The sequence below is a fragment of the Erpetoichthys calabaricus genome, chromosome 1 (assembly GCF_900747795.2).
Source record: "Erpetoichthys calabaricus chromosome 1, fErpCal1.3, whole genome shotgun sequence".
NCBI classification, from domain to species: domain Eukaryota; kingdom Metazoa; phylum Chordata; class Cladistia; order Polypteriformes; family Polypteridae; genus Erpetoichthys; species Erpetoichthys calabaricus.
In genome coordinates this window covers 267567053-267587519 of record NC_041394.2, presented here as the reverse complement: position 1 = coordinate 267587519, position 20467 = coordinate 267567053, and the positions used below count along the sequence as shown (strand labels likewise).

General features: G+C 41.7%; 1 protein-coding gene across 4 annotated transcripts in view; it reads left to right on the top strand.

Annotated features, from left to right (window-relative positions):
• The window catches only part of LOC127526682 (cadherin-related family member 4-like), a 109093-nt gene that overhangs the window by 74791 nt on the left and 13835 nt on the right, over positions 1-20467 (top strand). For 3 of the 4 annotated variants that reach the window (XM_051922815.1, XM_051922811.1, XM_051922817.1), the window contains 6 exons: positions 133-278; positions 4463-4604; positions 4951-5198; positions 10803-10933; positions 11919-11990; positions 18976-19051. In XM_051922815.1, the coding sequence (XP_051778775.1) occupies positions 133-278; positions 4463-4604; positions 4951-5198; positions 10803-10933; positions 11919-11990; positions 18976-19051 (815 nt within the window). Of the gene's footprint in view, positions 1-132; positions 279-4462; positions 4605-4950; positions 5199-10802; positions 10934-11918; positions 11991-18975; positions 19052-20467 lie in introns of those variants that run through there. The other variant, XM_051922822.1, reaches the window with a different exon arrangement.

The following is a 20467-nucleotide window of genomic DNA, read 5'->3' as shown; positions in this document are numbered from 1 at the left end:
ATTGTACAGATTTCATTGTACATCAATTTCTTTGCTAAATATACAAAACTATCATCGCTGAGGACAAGCACTTCATTGTTATTTTGCAGTTGAGTTATGGTATTTTTAAATTTTGGTCATTTGCATTTTTAGGTAAACTCAGGGTGTTTGGTAACTTGGACAGAGAGACTACTTCTCAGTTTGCTATTACAGTTCAAGCTGTTGATTTAGACAACGATATTAAACCTGATCCTATGAATCAAAAAACTAGTCTTGCTGTTGTTACAGTTTATGTCACGGTAAGCACATTTTTTCTGTCTTATTAAAGTTTTATTGAGCAATTTATTACTTTTAGGTATTTCTTAACGTAAAAGAATAAAAACAAGCAACCTATTAAAAGGAACACAACTCACCCAATTTTTCCAAACTATTATTGAGTTAATTTTTGAAGGAACCCAAGATACTATTTTCAACTACACTAATTCATAAAGTGCTCCATGTGTTTCTAGTTCTGTGTGTAAAGGCATACTCTGCGACATTTCCTCAAAAGATTTTCTTAATCAAATGTGCCCATCTTCTTTTAAAAGAAAAAAATATATTTTAAAGTAATAAGTATAGGCCAACCTACTTACCGCTTTCATAGTTTTTCAATGCTTTTGGTCATTTTATCACCTTAATCTTGCTTTCCTTAACATTGTTTCAAATCATAGGCTCATATCCCTGTCCTGGAAAGAATCAAATAGATCTTCTTTTGATTCTTTTTTACTCTTTTATCCTTACATAATTTTAGAGACCACACTGGCACACAATATTCTAGATGTAGGTCGTACAATTTAATAATAATCTGTCTTGAACTCTACTTGACACATAACCTCTAAGTAACCCTACATCCTGTGTACCTTTATGTCACTTCTCTACACTATCTAGCCCTGGACAATAAATCTTCTTAAACTCCAAACTTATTCTCATAACGTTTTCCTAATTTCTATGTCCTGACTCCTCTCAGTTTTATTATACCTAATATTTAATGTGTACAGTGTTCATTGGATCAGTATTTTACATATGTCACAAACATGTCCGGATTTGATTTACGTCCATTTATGTATACTAATCCTCATAGCTCAGTGTCATCTGCAAATCTGACTTAATTACTTTATTCTTATCCAAATAATTAATATAAATTAAAACACCAACAACTCCTTGAGCCCTACTCTAACCTTTGCTTTTCAGAATTTTTCATTTTTTATTTTAAAGCTAGTACTGCATCTACTGTATCTTTGCACTGCATGCAGAATTCCTGTTTCATGCAACTGGATCACTAGACTCTGAATAGGATACAATATGAAAAGCTTTTTTCAAATTCAAGACTAAATAATATGGTATTTGCCACTGAAACTACATTATATATCTTCCATGTCAAAACCCATGATGGCTATACACTAGCAAATCTGAGAGGGATAGCTGGTTTTCTATCCTGTCCTTTATAGTTGCTTACTTCATATTTTCTGTGATACACATTAAGGTAATTGGCCTAAAGACTTGCACCTATTTTATATCATTGAGAAAGATTTTCTGGCCAGTTTTTTCATATGTTTTTCCAGAATGTAATTCTTTCTGAAGGATACTATACATGTGTTTGTGAAATAATTACTAGAGTACCTTAATTAAGAGCTATAAACTAACTGTTGTCCTGCCCCACTATTTTTTTTTTGTTTTTAGTCTTAGGAGTCTGAGTGTCTGGGCTTGCGAGTATCCTGGATAAAAACCAAGACCTTTAATGACTTCTTGGGCACAGCCATCAGCCGTGTGTCTGTATGCTGAGAGAGTGTTGACCTTGTCGAGAGGTTTACTTACCTTAGCAGTGACATTCATGTCTCTGGTGACTCTTCCTATGAAGTCAGTAGACAGATTGGGAGAGCATGAGGGGTCATGATGTCACTGGAAAGGGGTGTGTGGCGCTCCTGATACCTATGCAAAAGGACGAAGGTCCAAGTCGTTAGAGTCCTGGTGCTTCCTGTCTTGCTATATGGTTGTGAGACACAGACGCTATCCAGTTACCTGAGATGAAGACTGGACTCCTTTGGTACTGTGTCTCTCTGGAAAATCCTTGGGTACTGTTGGTTTGACTTTGTGTCGAATGAGCAGTTCCTCATGGAGTCCCGAATGAGGCACATTACCTGGATTGTGAGGAAGTGTCAGTTACGGCACTACGGCCACGTGGCACATTTCCTTGAGGGTGATCCGGCTCATAAGATCCTCATTGTTGGGGACCTGGGTGGCAGGACCAGGCCAAGAGGTCGCCCACGTAACACCCGGCTGCGGCAGATAGAGGGTCATTTCCAGAGGGTGGGACTGGACCGCATGTCTGCCTGGGGGGCTGCCAACCGGGACCCCGAGTTGTTTCGTCGTGTGGAGGGTGTGACAACGCACTGTACCAGTGCATGCTCCCCAACTTGACTTGACTTTAGTCTTAGTAGTCCCTCACTGTAAAATCTTCAAATAATTTAATATTAACTTAATGTTACCAGTAGCCACTTGCATATCACTGACCTCCTCGTAAGTAATACATAAGTGTGGTAAGCTATTTATTATTTTTTTTATTGTTGTTGTTATATTTAGAAAATTCCATACATGTGTTGACAATGGTGGTGAACAAGCAGACCCTTTGAATTTCTGAAGCTATTAACGTACAGTACATTTATCATCATTTAGCAGTGTATTATCTGTTTTGTTTTCATTAAAAATGATAGACCCATATAAGTGTTACTCTTGTGGAGGAGTCTTCATTTCTTTGTTATCTCCTTATTACATTTACTAAGATCATTCTGTTTCCCTGAGCTTTATAATTTTTGGTATGGGACTGTTGAGCATTGTATGAAATGTACTTTTAAATCTACACTATTGGCTCATCAGCCTTCTCTACAGATGCAGTATTTCGCCTGCTTTGTAAGCAGTTTGGCAGAGTGACAAAAGTATTGCACTTAACACTTTCAGTTGCAAGCCTTGGCTCAGCGTGTAAACCCTACACAGTTACTTAACCCGACTATGTATACATTCTTAATATGTAGTTCATTAGTTGTTTTCCTGCTCATAATATTTATAATGTCACATCTTATGACATCAGCAATGCATCAGACATGGTCATGTGACACTTCATGCAGTATTACATAAACAAAAGAAAAAAGGCAATAACAAACATTAAACTTTGCCAGAATTAATTATAGTGAAACATTATTCACATAAACAGAAGAGTAAAAAGAATATAACATACACCAAAACAGACATAAAAAGGTGTAAATATTACACTTGTGTTGTTTGGCTTCTTTTTTCCTTTTTTTAATTTATAAGTCTTGTTGGTCTTTATGACCTTTTTTATTTGGATTATTTGTTTTTTGACAATATTGGCTCTTTTACTGGTTTTGTTCAATTTTGTGGTTGTAGCATTTAGCCTTTAGTTAAATTTTGTAATGTTGTTTTTAGATAATAATAACTTTTTTTGTAACAATTTTACTTTATTCTTTTTTTTTTTTTGCCCAGAATGATTTTCTATGTTTAATAAAGTTTATTTATAAAGACTTTTTGGCTTGGTCTACTTGAGCCAGGTGTGTAAATGACACCTGTTTTCTATAAAGCATAGGCCTCTGGCCTGTGAGAAGTTTAAGGCCTGGACCTCTTTTAAAAGACTCAGGGTTTTTGGTGTGCTGAATCACAATAAAATCCAGTTCCAAAAATCTTAACTCTTAATTAGACGTACCTGAAATTGTACTGACTGCACAACATGGCAGTATCTTTTGTATTGAATTGGAATCGTGAGATATTGCTCAGAGAAAAATTTCAAGCTAAGATGAAAGGTTAAGAAAACCGTGGTCAAAGTGTGCATCAACAATCATTGCCTATGAACAGTGGTAAGTTTTAATTAGTTTTAAGTTTGATAATAAAAAAAAATTTAAAGAAACATGTAACCAGAGTCAAGTTGTAATCAAAAGGGTAACATTATTCACAACAAGGAATTCAAAGAACGAATGCAAAAGTCTTTTGGGAGAATCTAATCTTGGATAAAAAACCTTCCACTGTTCCACTTCATCTGAACTAGTGTGGTGCTGAGGTATCACCCATTGCATGGCTGCACTCGGGTCCTAATCTGGGATCCTGAGTTGGTTTGTCGTGTGGTGGGTGCAGCAATGCACTGTATCAGTGCGTGCTCCTAACCTCTAATCTTGGACAACCTGGAAGTGCTCTGTTTGACCTTAATACCTTTGACCTGGTGCTGTCACTCACTGTTCACTTCTGGATGTCATATCATAATAAGGCATTTCAGAATTTCATTGTGCACTGAGTAAAGCATGTTTGGAATTTGAACATGCTGTAAAGGTCAGTTTGTAGGCAAACAGCAATATGTATACATTGCAGAACAGTACAGATCAATTACAGAATAATTCTGTATAGAGCAAATGACATATGTTAATGTTTATTTCTTTTGTAGAATGTTAATGATGAGCCTCCAGTTTGTAATCCTGCACATTATGAGAAAGTTATATATTCAACAATTTTAACAAGTTTTCTGCAACTGTCATGTTCTGATAATGACTCCCCTGATAATCAACTGGATTTTACTATTGTTGGAGGTGAGTATGAAGTAATATGTATACTAACAACATTTACAATACGTGAATAAAACTAGTATAATTTAACACATACATTTTTTTTAATATTACTGAAAGTATTCAGTGTCTTTAAAGCATTATTGTTTTAGAGTGTACTGTAAAATAATGAAATAAAATCACTTTATTCTGAAATATCAACATCTTTTTCAATTTGTATATTAATAAAGGTTACATCTGGGTCTTCAGATTTTTCCTATATCCATAACAGCTATTAATTTAGTGGATAACAATATTAGGCATATACTGTACATCTTGAACTTAAAAAAAAACACCATATTTTTGATTACTGGCAATAATTATATTACAGGGAATGTAAACAGTCGCTTTGTCCTCCAGAGACCAACTACAAACCCTCCATCAGTAGCTACTTCTCAGAGTTTCCAGTATGGTGTTTTTCAAGGTATAGAAGATCCAACAGATTTTGAATTGTTAATTAAAGTAACTGATGAACTTGGTGGCAACCGGGCCTTACAACTGACAACTACAGCAACTGTCATCATCCATGTAGTTCCATGGTCAACAACAAAACCTTCTACTGCAACACCAACAACCACAGTAAGGATTAATTTTCCAATAACTTTTCTAACTAATTCTTTTCATGGGTTTTAAGTCTAAACAAAGTTCTTTTTTTTTCTCATAGTTGATTTAAGATCAACCTTGAACATTACATTTTCACAGTTTGACTACTGTTAATGTGATGATTTTAGGTCAACTGTCCATGCGTATAATTAGGCATTGGTTGATATAAAGTAAATGGCATCTTATTTAGGACATTAGTTGTAATCCTGTTCTTACAAACGTAGTTATGGCTCTTCTGTCTAATATGTAAGCAAGCTATTTTCTTTAAATATCCAAAACTATCATATTGTAGCCAAAAATGACTCTGTTCTAATTTTAGACACATGTCCAATTTTTTTTGGTCTGTCTGTTCAAAATCATTTTTACATATCATGTAAATCTGACATAAGTGTACAGATATCTTTCCTGATCATGTCCCACATGCACAAAATGAAAAACAAATGTAACCTAATAGACCATCATGGACACCAAGAACATGCTGGCTGCTGCAATACTTAATGTTGTTTTCAGTATTAGATGTCTACAAATTTTTCAGCTTAAGATGCCAGGGAAGAGAAATAGAAAATGAAAAATCATAACTGTTACTTTGAGCACAATTGCCGCTACTGTATCTGTACGTAGAAACCCCTCCCTCCATCCATCCATCCTCTTCCACTTATCCGAGGTCAGGTCGCGGGGGCAGCAGCTTGAACAGAGATGCCCAGACTTCCCTCTCCCCAGCCACTTCTTCTAGCTCTTCCGGGAAAATCCCGAGGTGTTCCCAGACCAGCCGGGAGACATAGTCCCCCAAGCGTGTCCTGGGTCTTCCCCGGGGCCTCCTCCCGGTTAGATGTGCCCGGAACACCTCACCAGGGAGGCATCCAGGAGGCATCCTGATCAGATGCCCGAGCCACCTCATCTGACTCTTTGCGATGCGGAGGAGCAGCGGTTCTACTCTGAGCCCCTCCCGGATGACTGAGCTTCTCACCCTATCTTTAAGGGAAATCCCAGGCACCCTGCGGAGGAAACTCATTTCAGCCGCTTGTATTCGCGATCTCGTTCTTTCGGTCACTACCCATAGCTCATGACCATAGGTGAGGGTAGGAACATAGATCGACTGGTAAATTGAGAGCTTTGCCTTATGGCTCAGTTCCTTTTTCACCACGACAGACTGATGCAGAGCCCGCATCACTACGGACGCCGCACCAATCCACTTGTCGATCTCACGCTCCATTCTTCCCTCACTTGTGAACAAGACCCCATGATACTTGAACTCCTCCACTTGGGGCAGGATCTCGCCTCCCACCCTGAGAGGGCACTCCACCCTTTTCCGGCTGAGGACCAAGGTCTCGAATTTGGAGGTGCTGATTCCCATCCCAGCCGCTTCACACTCAGCTGCGAACCAATCCAGAGAGAGCTGAAGATCATGGCCTGATGAAGCAAACAGGACAACATCATCTGCAAAAAGCAGTGACCCAATCCTGAGTCCACCAAACCGGACCCCTTCAACATCCTGGCTGTGCCTAGAAATTCTATCCATAAAAGTTATGAACAGAATCGGTGACAAAGGGCAGCCCTGGCGGAGTCCAACTCTCACTAGAAATGGGTTCAACATACTGCCGGCAATTTGGACCAAGCTCTGACACCCATTGTACAGGGACCGAACAGCTCTTATCAGGGGGTCCGATACCCCATACTCCCGGAGCACCACCCACAGGATTCCCCGAGGGACACGGTCGAACGCCTTTTCCAAGTCCACAAAACACATGTAGACTGGTTGGGCAAACTCCCATGCACCCTCCAGGACTCTGCTAAGGTTGTAGAGCTGGTCCACTGTTCCGCGACCAGGACGAAAACCACACTGTTCATCCTGAATCTGAGGTTCGATTATCCGAAGGACCCTCCTCTCCAGAACTCCCGAATAGACTTTTCCAGGGAGGCTGAGGAGTGTGATCCCTCTGTAGTTGGAACACACCCTTCGGATCCCCCTTCTTAAATAGGGGGACCACCACCCTGGTCTGCCAATCCAGAGGCATTGTCCCCGATGTCCATGCAATGTTACAGAGACGTGTCAACCAAGACAGTCCTACAACATCCAGAGCCTTTAGGAACTCCGGGCGTATCTCATCCACCCCTGGGGCCATGCCACCAAGGAGTTTTTTGACCACCTCGGTGACCTCAGTCCCAGAGATGGGGGAGCCCATCTCCGAGTCCCCAGGCTCTGCTTCCTCATTGGAAGGGATGTTAGTGGGATTGAGGAGGTCTTCGAAGTACTCCCCCCACCGACCCACAACATCCCAAGTCGAGGTCAGCAGTCTACCATCCCCACCATATACAGTGTTGACACTGCATTGCTTCCCCCTCCTGAGACGCCAGATGGTGGACCAGAATCTCCTCGAAGCCGTCCGAAAGTCGTTCTCCATGGCCTCCCCAAACTCCTCCCACGCCCGAGTTTTTGCCTCAGCATCCACCGAAGCCGCATTCCGCTTGGCCTGCCAGTACCTACTAGCTGCCTCCAGAGTCCCACAGGACAAAAGGGTCCGGTAGGACTCCTTCTTCAGCTTGACAGCCTCCCTCACCTCCGGTGTCCACCAACGGGTTTGGGGATTGCCGCCACGACAGGCACCGACCACCTTATGGCCACAGCGCCGGTCAGCCGCCTCAACAATAGAAGCACGGAACATGGCCCATTCGGACTCAATGTCCCCCATCTCCCTTGGGACGTGGTCGAAGTTCTGCCGGAGGTGGGAGTTGAAGCTACTTCTGACAGGGAACTCTGCCAGGTTCCCAGCAGACCCTCACAACACGTTTGGGCCTACCAGGCCTGACCGGCATCCTCCCCCAACATCGTAGCCAACTCACTACCGGGTCGTGATCAGTTGACAGCTCCGCCCCTCTCTTCACCCGAGTGTCCAAGACATGTGGCCGCAGGTGTGACGACACAACCACATAGTCGATCATCAAACTGAGGCCTAGGGTGTCCTGGTGCCAAGTGCACATATGAACACCCCTATGCTTGAACATGGTGTTCGTTATGGACAATCTGTGACGAGCACAGAAGTCCAATAACAAAACACCACTTGGGTTCAAATTGGGGGGGGCATTTCTCCCAATCATGCCCTTCCAGGTCTCACTGTCATTGCCCACGTGAGCATTGAAGTCTCCCAGCAGTACGAGGGAGTCCCTAGAAGGTATGCCCTCCAGCACCCCCTCCAGGGACTCCAAAAAGGGTAGGTACTCAGAACTGCTGTTCGGTGCATACGCACAAACAACAGTTAGGACCCGTCCCCCCATCCAAAGGCGAAGGAAGGCTACCCTCTCATCCACCGGGGTAAACCCCCAATGTACAGGCTCCAAGTTGGGGGGCAAAAAGTGTGCCCACACCCGCTCGGTGCCTCTCACCGGGGGCAACTCCAGAGTGGTAGAGAGTCCAGCCCCTCTCAAGGAGATTGGTCCCAGAGTCCAAGCTGTGCGTCGAGATGAGCCCGACTATATCTAGCCGGAACCTCTCTACCTCGCGCACTAGCTTAGGCTCTTTCTCCTTCAGAGAGGTGACATTCCACATCCTAAGAGCCAGCTTCTGTAGCCGAGGATCGGACCACCAAGGTCCCCGCCTTCGGCCACCACCCAACTCACACTGCACCTGACCTCCTTGGCCCATCACATAGGTGGTAAGCCCATGGGAAGGGGGACCCACGTTTTCTCTTCAGGCTGTACCCGCCCAAGCCCCATTGGTGCAAGCCCAGCCACCAGGCAGTCGCCATCGAGCCCCACCTCCAGGCCTGGCTCCAGAGGGGGGCCCCGGTGACCCACGTCCGGGCGAGGGAAAACGCCGTCCAAATTTTTTATTCATCATAGAAGGTCTGCTGAACCGCACTTTGTCTCATCCCTCACCTAGGACCAGTTTGCCTTGGGTGGCCCTACCAGGGGCATAAAGTCCTGGACAACAGAGCTCCTAGGATCATTGGGACACGCAAACCCCTCCACCACGATAAGGCGGCGGTTCAAGGAAGGTTCGAGGTAGAAACCTAGAGACACAAAAGAGGAGCCAGGAATGGGGGGATGTGGAGGAGTTCAAAACAGATGTATAACAAATGCAAAGGGGAATGTTTGAACACTTACGTAAAGATCAGCCCACAAGACTTTGTGACATTTTGTTTGAGACACACCATTTCTGTCAGAGGCGGCACGGTGGCGCAGTGGGTAGCACTGCTGCCTCGCAGTTGAGAGACCTGGGGACCTGGGTTCGATTCCTGGGTCCTCCCTGTGTGGAGTTTGCATGTTCTCCCCGTGTTTGCGTGGGTTTCCTCCCATAGTCCAAAGACATGCAGGTTAGGTGGATTGGTGATTCTAAATTGGCCCTAGTGTGTGCTTGGTGTGTGGGTGTGTTTGTGTGTGTCCTGCGGTGGATTGGCACCCTGCCCGGGATTGGTTCCTGCCCTGTGTTGACTGGGATTGGCTCCAGCAGTTCCCTGTGACCCTGTGTTCGGATTCAGCGGGTTGGATAATGGATGGATGGATTTCTGTCAGAAAACATGCAGCAGTTAGGCTATATTGGCTCGTGACAGCCACCCCAAATTTATACTAAGTCTGCCTCCTTTCCTTCTCTCCATTGACATACTAAGTCTTTAATGTCACCTAATTTGATTTTTAATGCAGATATATGACAAAGGTTGAATAAACAGTGAATTTAAAATTAGTGGGGGAGTTTATGTTCCCAAACAAATCAGATTGGAGTGTTTCAAGCACCACATATGAAAGTGGGGAACATCTGATCTGAAAGTTTCATATGTTTTTTGGGTTTTTTTGTATAAAGAGATTGGATCTATGCAACACATTTTTAAGAATACTGGATCTTTGGTGGCATATTCCTGGGTTGTTTGGTCCATTGTAGAACCATTGCTTGACATAGAACCATTTCAGTCTAGGAAGAGATCTTTGCATATGAAACTGAGTCTTTGGGCTTTGAAAAGGTTCCTATTATGTGGAAAAAACAGGCATCATTAATATAAAGTAAACTACCAGCAGGGTACTAAGAAATCAAGAGATCCAGAAGTTAGGCTGTGTGATTGTATGCAACACCCTTTAAAATCAGGAACCAATTAGCGTTTCACAAATTCATGATTTCTGGAGCCTGCTACAGATCTAGATAAAAGAATCTTTCTTGAACCTTCACATGAACAGTTGTGTAGAGAACCATTTGGCATCACTCTAAAGAACCACTTTGACACATTCAATTTTAAGATTGTATGTTTGTTAGTGAAAAAATTCTGAATTGAGCTACAGTGCGGATGTAACTTAAAATAATTTGGTCATAAAACAGTACACCATAAACCATTGCTGTGTTGCTGAACGGTGTGTAATCAGTTAAAAGCTACACACATTCTGTACAGTTCATCATGAATTGAAAGCAGAATGTATTATTTTCCTTCTTTGGTTTAGTATATACACTGCTTAGAAATTTCTGTTCTCATTCTGTAAATTGTTTATGAAGGAGGCTATTCACTTTTCAAAAGAGGTACTCCAAATTACTTATATAATCAATGTAATATTTCAAGAAACTGCAACTTAATTTAAAATACATTTTTTCTTTTCCTTCAGGTAACAACTGAAATATTAGAACGACCACGGTACTACTGGGCCCCTCAAGGATGGTTCACGGCTGCAATAGTTATAACAGCTTTTTTATTTTTCATGTGTCTTTATCTGTTGGCTTGGTGTATCTTGAAAGAGTAAGTCAATGCATTATTTGTAACTTCACTAAGTTTTATTCTTGCAAAAATAACATAATTTGTCACACTTTGCTTTAGGTTGTTGTTTATAAAAATAATTATATTAATATGTCGGGAAGTGATGTAAAATACACATTGCTGAATAATGACATATAATGGTTTCAGTGTTCAGATTCATACATTTTGGCAAAGTAGCCAGGTAATCAATTAGAATCTAAATGTATTCATTTTTACCTTTCTGTGTTCTTACAATTTTTACTCATATTGTGCATTGTCACAAAGTGGACGCTAGGTGGCACTATTGCTCACCTTTTCCCCAACAGACAAACACACTGGACACAGGTTAAAAGCACTAAGAATATTTTTACTTCTTTTTTATAGTGCTTCCTAAGCACCCCAGCCACAGCAAACAGGCAATACAATACTAGATAAACACAATAATACAATTCTCCTCCCAGCAGCTCCATCACACTCCATCCCAACTCTGGTTCTCTTGCTGGGTCTCCACTAGTGCTTTATATAGTCCTTGACCCGGAAGTGCTTTTGTCCTTCCATCCATGTGATTCATCAGCACTTCCGGGTCAGATGGAGATCTTGTATTTTCTTCAGTCCAGAAGTACTTCTGTCCTTCCATCCCCATGACTTGGGAGTACTTCCGGGCTATATGGGAAACAAAAATCCCTGTGTCTCCCTGCAACGTCACCCGGCGGCACCCATGGTACCCAGCAGGGCTGTGAAGCCAAACTCCAGCTCCCATAGTGCCCTGCGGGAATCCAGGGCAACGCTAAGCTGCAAGGAAGTTGCCATCTAGCCTCCTGGGTGTGTTGCCCGGGTTGAGCTGCTGGCCATCCATCACAGCATAAATATGCACCGGATCAGTAATTGCACCAGATCTATGGATTAAGTGCTAGTCAGTCATTTTAAAATATGTCTGTTAAGCTATTTTTAATAAGTTTCTAAGTTTTCTGCTTTTCTCTGTTTGTAGTGTGCCTAGATGTGCCATGTTTTTTCCTAATTGGAAAGGAACAATGAAGAAACCTAATAAAAACGTGTTACGGTACTGTGAAAATTATCTCTTAATTTCTAGTCAGTTGTTTTGTAAATTCATTTTTACTTTTGTTTTATTCTTTCCAGTGTTTGTCTATTTGTTATATATTATATATTCAAATCTTGAATAACATACAAAAGCAAATGCAACAAAAGTCCAATTGTAAACACAACAAAAGAACAGTTTAGTATGTTTATAGAATGTATACATTTATATGCATACAACTTTTTTTGTTAAGATTCAAAAAGTTTGATCCCAGATAGTGAATTATTTACTTCAGCCTGGTACACAGCCCAATTCTGGACACATGGAAAGCAAATATTACAGAATACCATAAAGGTCTGGCACAGGATCCAGAGAGGACATGGACACATCCTCTTTAATTACAATAATGACACTGCAGGACACAGAGCAGAGGAAGACTTAGAAACAGTCAACCAAAACAATCAGTAGAGTTAATAGAAAAGTGAATGGCATGATAGTTTTAACAAGTGCATTCTATAATAAAGTAATGAGCATTTTAGTGTTTACATATGCTGAGACTGATGAAGCCTCTCAGGTTAGTAGATTGTTCGAAGTTTAAAGATCCAGTGACTAAAGTAAATATATTTATCCTTGAAATGTAAATTTACCTGTATCATGAGATCATAAGCATTAACAGATTATCTGAGGAAATTAATGTCTAAGCCAATTATGCCATTATATTTCAAGAGGAGGATTTTAAAATTGGTTGCAAACTTAAATAGAACTTAATGTTTTGGAATTACAAGGTATCACAAAAACGACCAAAAGACATTGGGAAGTTTTGGGGCAGCCACCCATATAATTTTTACCGGCTGCAAAATTGATTAATAAGAACAGACATGTTCACACGACTGAGTCCAAAACAGAACTGATTAACTGGAAGCAACATGGCGGCTTTAAAGGCCAGTAGAGGAAATGATGTCATCAGGACCAGAAACGAAAGTGACGTCGTTGGCTGCCCCAGAACCGGCCGGGATTTCCCGAGAATGGTATGCAAGGGATTGAGAGAGAAAATTAGTACACTTCACCACCCCCTGGTCCGACGTGGAATTACATCTATTCAGGCCCTTTAGTTATCCCCTAAACACGCGTGTGTGACAGGACCCCCCCTCAGCCCAGACCCGTCGAGTCAGGCAACCTGCACAGAGAGGTCGTGAACATGAGAGAGAGCATCGGCATTAGTATGTAGAGAGCCATTCCGATGAACAAGCAAGAATTTATAAGGTTGTAGATCAAGGAACCATCTAGTTACTGAAGGGTTGGACTCCCTGTGTAGGGCCATCCACTGTAAAGGTGCATGGTCCGTGACAAAGGTAAACTCCCAACCCAGGAGGTCGTACTTCAACTGTGTAATCGCCCACTTGATCGCAAGAGCCTCTCTTTCCACCCCCGCATACCTGGTCTTCCGATCCAGCAGTTTCCGGCTCAGGAATATGACGGGGTGTTCCGCATCATCGACACTTTGGTTCAGCACTGCTCCTAGGCCTGTGTCTGAAGCATCTGTCTGGAGGATAAAAGGATGCAAAAAGTCAAGTGCTTTCAAAACAAGTGCCGACGTCAGGGTCCTTTTTAAGTCACTGAATGCAGCTTCTGTCTTATCGGTCCATACCACAATGTTGGGAGCCCTCTTCTTTGTTAAATCACTCAAGGGCGCAGCTCTCTCCAAAAACTGTAGTACAAACTGGCAGTAGTACCCGACTAAACCGAGAAATGCTTGGGCATGCCGCTTTGTTCGCGGATGGGGCCATTTCAAAATGGCATCTACTTTAGACCACTGTGGCTTCACAGTACCACAACCCACCAGGTAGCCCAAATATTTGGCTTCTTTCAACCCAAAAAAACATTTTTTTGGATTGATCTGAAGACTGGCCTCACCTAGTGTCCGTAATACTGCTCGGACGCGCTGTAAGTGTTCCTTCCAGGTGCTGGAATAGATGACAACGTCATCTAGGTAGGCAGTACTATATGTGTTATGGGGGGCGGAGCACTTTGTCCACCAGACGCTGGAAAGTTGCAGGAGCCCCATGTAACCCAAATGGAAGGACACGATACTGCCAGTGCCCACTAGGGGTGCTAAACACAGTCTTAACCTTTGTGGGGTCTGTTAAAGGAACCTGTCAGTACCCCTTGGTCATGTCAAGTGTGGTCAAATATTCTGCTTGTCCAAACCTTTCAAGGAGGTCGTCCACTCGAGGCATAAGATAAGGATCAAATTGGGAGACCTGATTAAGTCGACAGAAGTCATTGCAAAACCTCCAACTTCCATCAGGCTCAGAAACCAAGACTATTGGACTGGACCAGGGGGCTATAACTTTCCTCTATGACGTCTAATTCCAGCATGCGCTAGATTTCAAACTCCACTTCAGCCTTCTTTGCCTCGGGAAGATGATAGAGGCACTCTCGGACTATAACCCCGGGTTCGGTCACAATGTTGGGGCCAATCAGAGAGGTCATTCCGGGTTTTTCGTCTACCACCTCCAAGACGGACGAGATAACTGCTCTGAGCTCTTGCCTCTGTCGGGGGTTCAAGTTAGAACCGAAGTTAAGTGTGTTGGTCTGAGCAAAGAATGAGCAGGGCTGGCCAGAGGAGGGATCGGGGTCCCTTTCCTTCCACAGTTTCAACAGACTCACATGATATATCCACTCGCTCGGCCGACGATTGGGCTGTTTCACCAAATAGTCAACAAGCCCTTTCCTCTCCTTAACTTCATATGGTCTCTGCCAATGGGCAAGTAGTTTAGAATGGGAGGTGGGAACCAACACCATGACCCGATCCCCAAGTTGGAACTCCCGAAGTGTCGTGCCATGGTCATAATAGCGGGCCTGTGCTGCTTGCGTCTCCTCCATGTGACTTTTTAGTATAGGTCGAATTTTCTCAAATCTATTGTGTAACTGAGCGATATATTCCAAAACATTAGTCGAGGGAAGAGCCTCTGCTTCCCAACCTTCTTTCAAAATGTCCAATATACCCCGGGGTTGTCATCCATATAATAATTCAAATGGTGAGAACCCCATCAAGGCTTGGGGGACTTCCCTGTAGGCAAAGAGTGCAAAGGGGAGGAGTTGATCCGAATTCCTCCCATCCCCACTGACAACCTTGGAAAGCATCTGTTTGAGAGTCTGATTAAACCTCTCCACTAGACCGCCAGTTTGAAGATGATATACTGCAGTCCTTAAGTGCTTTATTTTGAGTAACTTGGCCATTTCCCTGAACGTCTCCAAGGTAAACAGAGTCCCCTGGTTGCAAGGACTTCTTTAAGGATGCCGCTCGCGCAAAAACCCCTACCAGTTCCCGTGCGATGGCTTTGGAAGTAGCTGAGTGCAATGGAACAGCTTCTGGATATTGGGTCGCATAATCCACGAGGACTAATGTATACTTATGTCCTCGGGCCAAGGGCTCCAGGGGTCCCAGTATATCGACCCCTATTCTGTCGAACGAGAGGAGCACGGTCCCTCCTAGGAATTTGCCACAGCTGACACTCTGGACAAGAGATACAGAAGCAGCGAACCTCCTCGTTAATTCCCGGCCAATAAAATTGGAGCTTAACACTCTCTAAAGTTTTCTCGGTGCCCAGGTGGCCTCCTAGGAGGTGGGTGTGCACTAACTCACAAACCTTCCGCCAGAAGGTTCTTGGAATCAGCAACAGCTTCCGTGCCTCCCCCTCGTGTTCACTGACCCGATATAACAAATCATTTTCAATAACAAAGAGGGGGCCCTGTGGCATGGGCTGATGGGTGTCTTGACCATTGACTAGAATGACTGCATTCTTTGCAAATTTTAAGGAATCATCATTCTATTTTTCCCTATTAAACGAGGCCTACTTTTGTCTAAACTGAAAACTTAATTCTGAGAGAGGGTCTGGTATGATCTCAAGGGGCGGGAGTCATCCCGCTCCGCTGAGACGTGGACTGATGACGCAATGGTTTGCGACGGTCTGGGAACTTCCCCATCCTCCTCTTGACCTCCCTTATCTCTCTCCGCCGGCTGAGTACATGGTGTGGACACAACCAGCGACAGATTATTCCCGCCTGTATCTAGGCCTAAATTAGGTTTGGGGGTGGCCAGTACTTTACCACTTTTATTATCCAACCAATCCCGCCGTAGAATCACAGCGAAAGGTGGATTTGGGAAGACCGCTACGGTGATTCTTTTAACTGATCCTCCCTGGCTGATAAAACATCGGGATGATTTATAGAATCGGACATCTCCGTGTATGCAGGTTATACTAGTCATTACTTTCATCCACTGTTGCGGCAATACATACCGACGATCAACAATGGAAATTTTGCTTCTGGAATCAAAGAGGGCTTCCACCTTAAATCAATTAACTATGACCACTCCTGTATGAGCCATTGACAGGGGGTTTGAAAGTGCACACAATCCACACCCCCTTACTTTATGTGACCCAGAACTAGACAAAGGGAGCAGAGTCTGCACCAGTTCTTTCTGAAATCCAGGACAAACCCCCCACTTGGAAACTCGGCCTCAGTACTCTCCCACCTGGTCATGATTCCGGTCCAGTCCTGTTTTCTTCTGGGTTTCTTTCATCCTGCTGACTATGCCACTGTCACAAAAATGACCAAAAGACATTGGGAAGGTTTGGGGCAGCCACCCATATAATTTTTCCTGGCTGCAAAACTGATTGATAAGAACAGACATGTTCACACGACTGATTCCAAAACAGAACTGATTAACTGGAAGCAAGATGCCGGCTTTAAAGGCCAGTAGAGGAAGTGATGTCATCAGGACCAGAAACAGAAGTGACGTCGTTGACTGCCCCAGAACTGGGCGGGATTTCCCAAGAATGGTCTGCAAGGGGTTGAGGCCCTTTAGCTGTCCCCTAAATATGTGTGTGTGACAAAGGTCACACTCTTAAGTCTTGGTGTGATATTTCTGCCTTCAATATTCAATTCAAACCAATGAGTTAGCTTTTAAATACATTCATATAAAAACACCATTTTTTCTGCACTGTTTCTAAACTAGAGAAAGCCAGTTTTAGAAACTTGTCAAAAATAATATAAAAATTTCTGGTGAATACAGACAAACGAAAAAAAAAGCAATTCCTATAAACTGAGGAGTATTGTGGCACTATTTGGGGAATTACCACCACCTAAAGAACTTCTTTTTTTTCAGAATTTAAAGACAATTTTTTCTGTCACTCACATTTTTCCTTACTAAAGTTGTTATTTCTTAAGTCTCAATTGATAAATGCCAGTGTTTGTCATCAGCATATGACAGAGAGGTAACGTTATGTTTCCAATTTACATTTACTGGAACCATATTGTCAATGGTGAGAAATTGCTCAGACCCCTATCTTTCTCTATTTCACACCCATTACATGGCGAGGCGGGCCATGAGCTCTTGACTTTGAAGTCAAAAGCACCATTTTACCCAGCTGAGCTATAAAGGAACTTCCTTTACTCAAGTGAAGAATCCAACCTTTGACTTCTGTCTTCGACAGAGAGGGTATCATACTTTGCAACAGGCTTGCTGTCTGTCTCTTCTTACAGCCTTGCTACACATATAAAAATGATTCCAGCATATAACTGTAGGAGTACCAGCATCAGATTTCTGCACAAACTAAAAATCTAAGTATGAAGAATGCCACCTAGCAACAGTGTCTAATTTATTCTCTGGCTGGTATCGTAGAAAGTTAATGGTCAATAGAATAATAAGCTGAGCTTAAATTTAAAAAGCATTATCTTCTTATATAATATGGCTGTTTGTTTGTCTGTCCAGGATTTTAAATCACCTGTAGCTTGCAAACCATTTGACCTATTGACCTGAAATTTGGTACACATATACTACGTGACATCTACTATCCATTTTCGGGGTGATGATTTTTATTAGTTTTTTTGTTTTTATCTTATTTTATTGTAGAATCAACTCTCTTTTTCTCAATTACCCTATCTCTCAGCAGCACGCACCAGGGTGGCCATATGAGATAGATAGATAGATAGATAGATAGATAGATAGATAGATAGATAGATAGATAGATAGATAGATAGATAGATAGATAGATAGATAGATAGATAGATAGATAGATAGATAGATAGATAGATAGATAGATAGATAGATAGATACTTTATTAATCCCAATGGAAAATGGCGCATGCATATGGGCGCCGTCCTCATCCCTGCCACCTTCGCTGTCACTTCCCCTACCTCTTCATATCTTAAATCATTCTTGAGGCAGATTGAAGACTCAAGTGCCAGCTTAAGTGAAAAATTAAGGAAAATGTACTAAGTAATTGCAATACAAACACTGACTTAATCAGTTTTAATGCGATAAGATGCTGACGAAAGAAGAGAAGAAGCAGGCTGTTAGGGTGGAGAAAAGAAGAGCTGCTTAGGAAGCAGCAAGCGCATCAACCTCTGAGCAAACGAATGCTAAACGTACAGAGAAAGAGGATGAAAACTAGGACTGCTCAAATCAAGTGTATTCACTGCACATTATCGTGCAGTGCACCGTTACTGGTGATAATATAATTTTATGCATCTAAGGGAATTAGACTATCGTGTACAAAATTAACATAACATTCACAAACCTGGTTAATCCAAATTAGAGTTGAATTAGTGAATGAATGTATCTGAAGTTATAAGAAAGCTGGCCCAGTGCTGAATTGCTTGTGCTTAAAATACAGTATAAAACTATTTAGCAAATAATGCATGTGTGAGTTCTGTATGGCTATTGTGTTCATTTTATGAAATGTTTTCCTGCCACTTTTTGATATATTACTTTACTGTAAACTGCTTTCAGATCTAGGTTTAACATGATAGGTAAACAAGCAGGTACATTTACAATAAGAAGCTATTTATGATGAAACTACTAATAGATATCAGTGGCAGGAGGTATAAGAAAATCTATTTTATCTAATTTCTTGTGTGTATACTATAAATTATACACTCTAGTTTACATGAATGTATTATTGTAATTTTGACTTTTCATCATATGTTGGTTACTTCCCAGCTTTCAAGGTCCAGTTCCCAGGCAATCAAACAAAAATACAAGTGAATCGATACCGTTTAAGGAAGGCTCTACAAATGTAAGTTTTTAAAACAATAAATTCAATACTATTCAGAACATAGGAAAAAATACCACCTCAGCCATGGGATTACTCATTATTGCGTCCAATGACTGATGGTAGAAATTATTTCACACTGCACTCCTTGGAGCAATGCAGTTGTCTCAGGTTGTTACTAAATGTGCACCTTTGTTTAGTCAAAACCTCAAACAAGGGGTGAAGGGGTGCAGGATAGTAAACACCTTCCTGAGTGACTTGTGTTCTGACACTTCCTCCAGTGAGTCCAGCCTGATAGCTAAGATTGAGCCAGCCTTTTTAAAATACTGTAACGTGGCTGGCTTGAGTGAATTTGGGAAGGCCCAAGGAGAGGCTGGTAGAAGTTTCTGGGGACTGCTGCCACCACTACCCTAATAAGGAAAGCTTCATAAAAAAATAATGATAAATGGCTGTTAGGGATAGAAATGCAGAGGAGCGTGTTAGTAAATATTGTTTATGGTTATACGAGGGTACCAGAAGTGTGGCCTAAGGAAACAGAAGAAATAATACTCCAAAGCAATTAATTTAATTAATATACAGAATACAGCATAAGAACAAATTAAGACAAAGTATGACTTTGCAATTAGCCATAAAATAAAAATTCAAAATTGTTAAGGTGTAGCAACCAGATAGAAAATTGTGAAGCTAAAAGTCTGTATGAAAGCAAAGACCATGAGATGAAGACACTTTGCCTTTAAAGGGATGCACCAAGAGTGGTTAAAAGACAAAGCCGACATCAAATTACCACCAAGTCTTTGCATAGTAACCAGCAAAAGAAAACTGAAATTCTGAAATTCTAAAAATCAGAGTAAAAAAAATGCAGAAGAAAGCCTTACACTAAGTAGGTGATCCTTTTTGTAATTAGTATAATTTGATAAATATGTTGGTGTTTTTTGGTTAATCCAAAAGCTTGTACACAAGTTAATATGCACCACCATCTTATATAGTCTTTGTGCAATGATGTCACATGCAATAATGATGTTAGGACAACAATTAAATAAATAACACAGTTGCAAAACATGCCTTCTCGAGTCATTATCATATTCTAAAAATTCTACAAACTGAAAAGATCTTTTAACTTCCAAATTGCTTCCTGAGCCTCAATTATCCAAGGAAGTGGTTTTGTAGATTTGTGAATGATGTGTGTATTGGTAATTCTGCTATGGTATTTAGCAAAACCCATCTATCATTGTTTTGTGGATGTGGATTCCTTCTATTCCACCAATTTTTGCTGGTGATGATAAGACCATGCTTGAACCCGCTTTTGTTATTTGACGCCTAAGAAGAATACAGAAGACTTGTGAAATTTTCATTTTTTCCTTGTAAGAACTTGAGATACATAGAGGACCTGTGACTTGAAATCCTTTGAGAAAAAAGGAATATCTCCAATGAATACTAAAA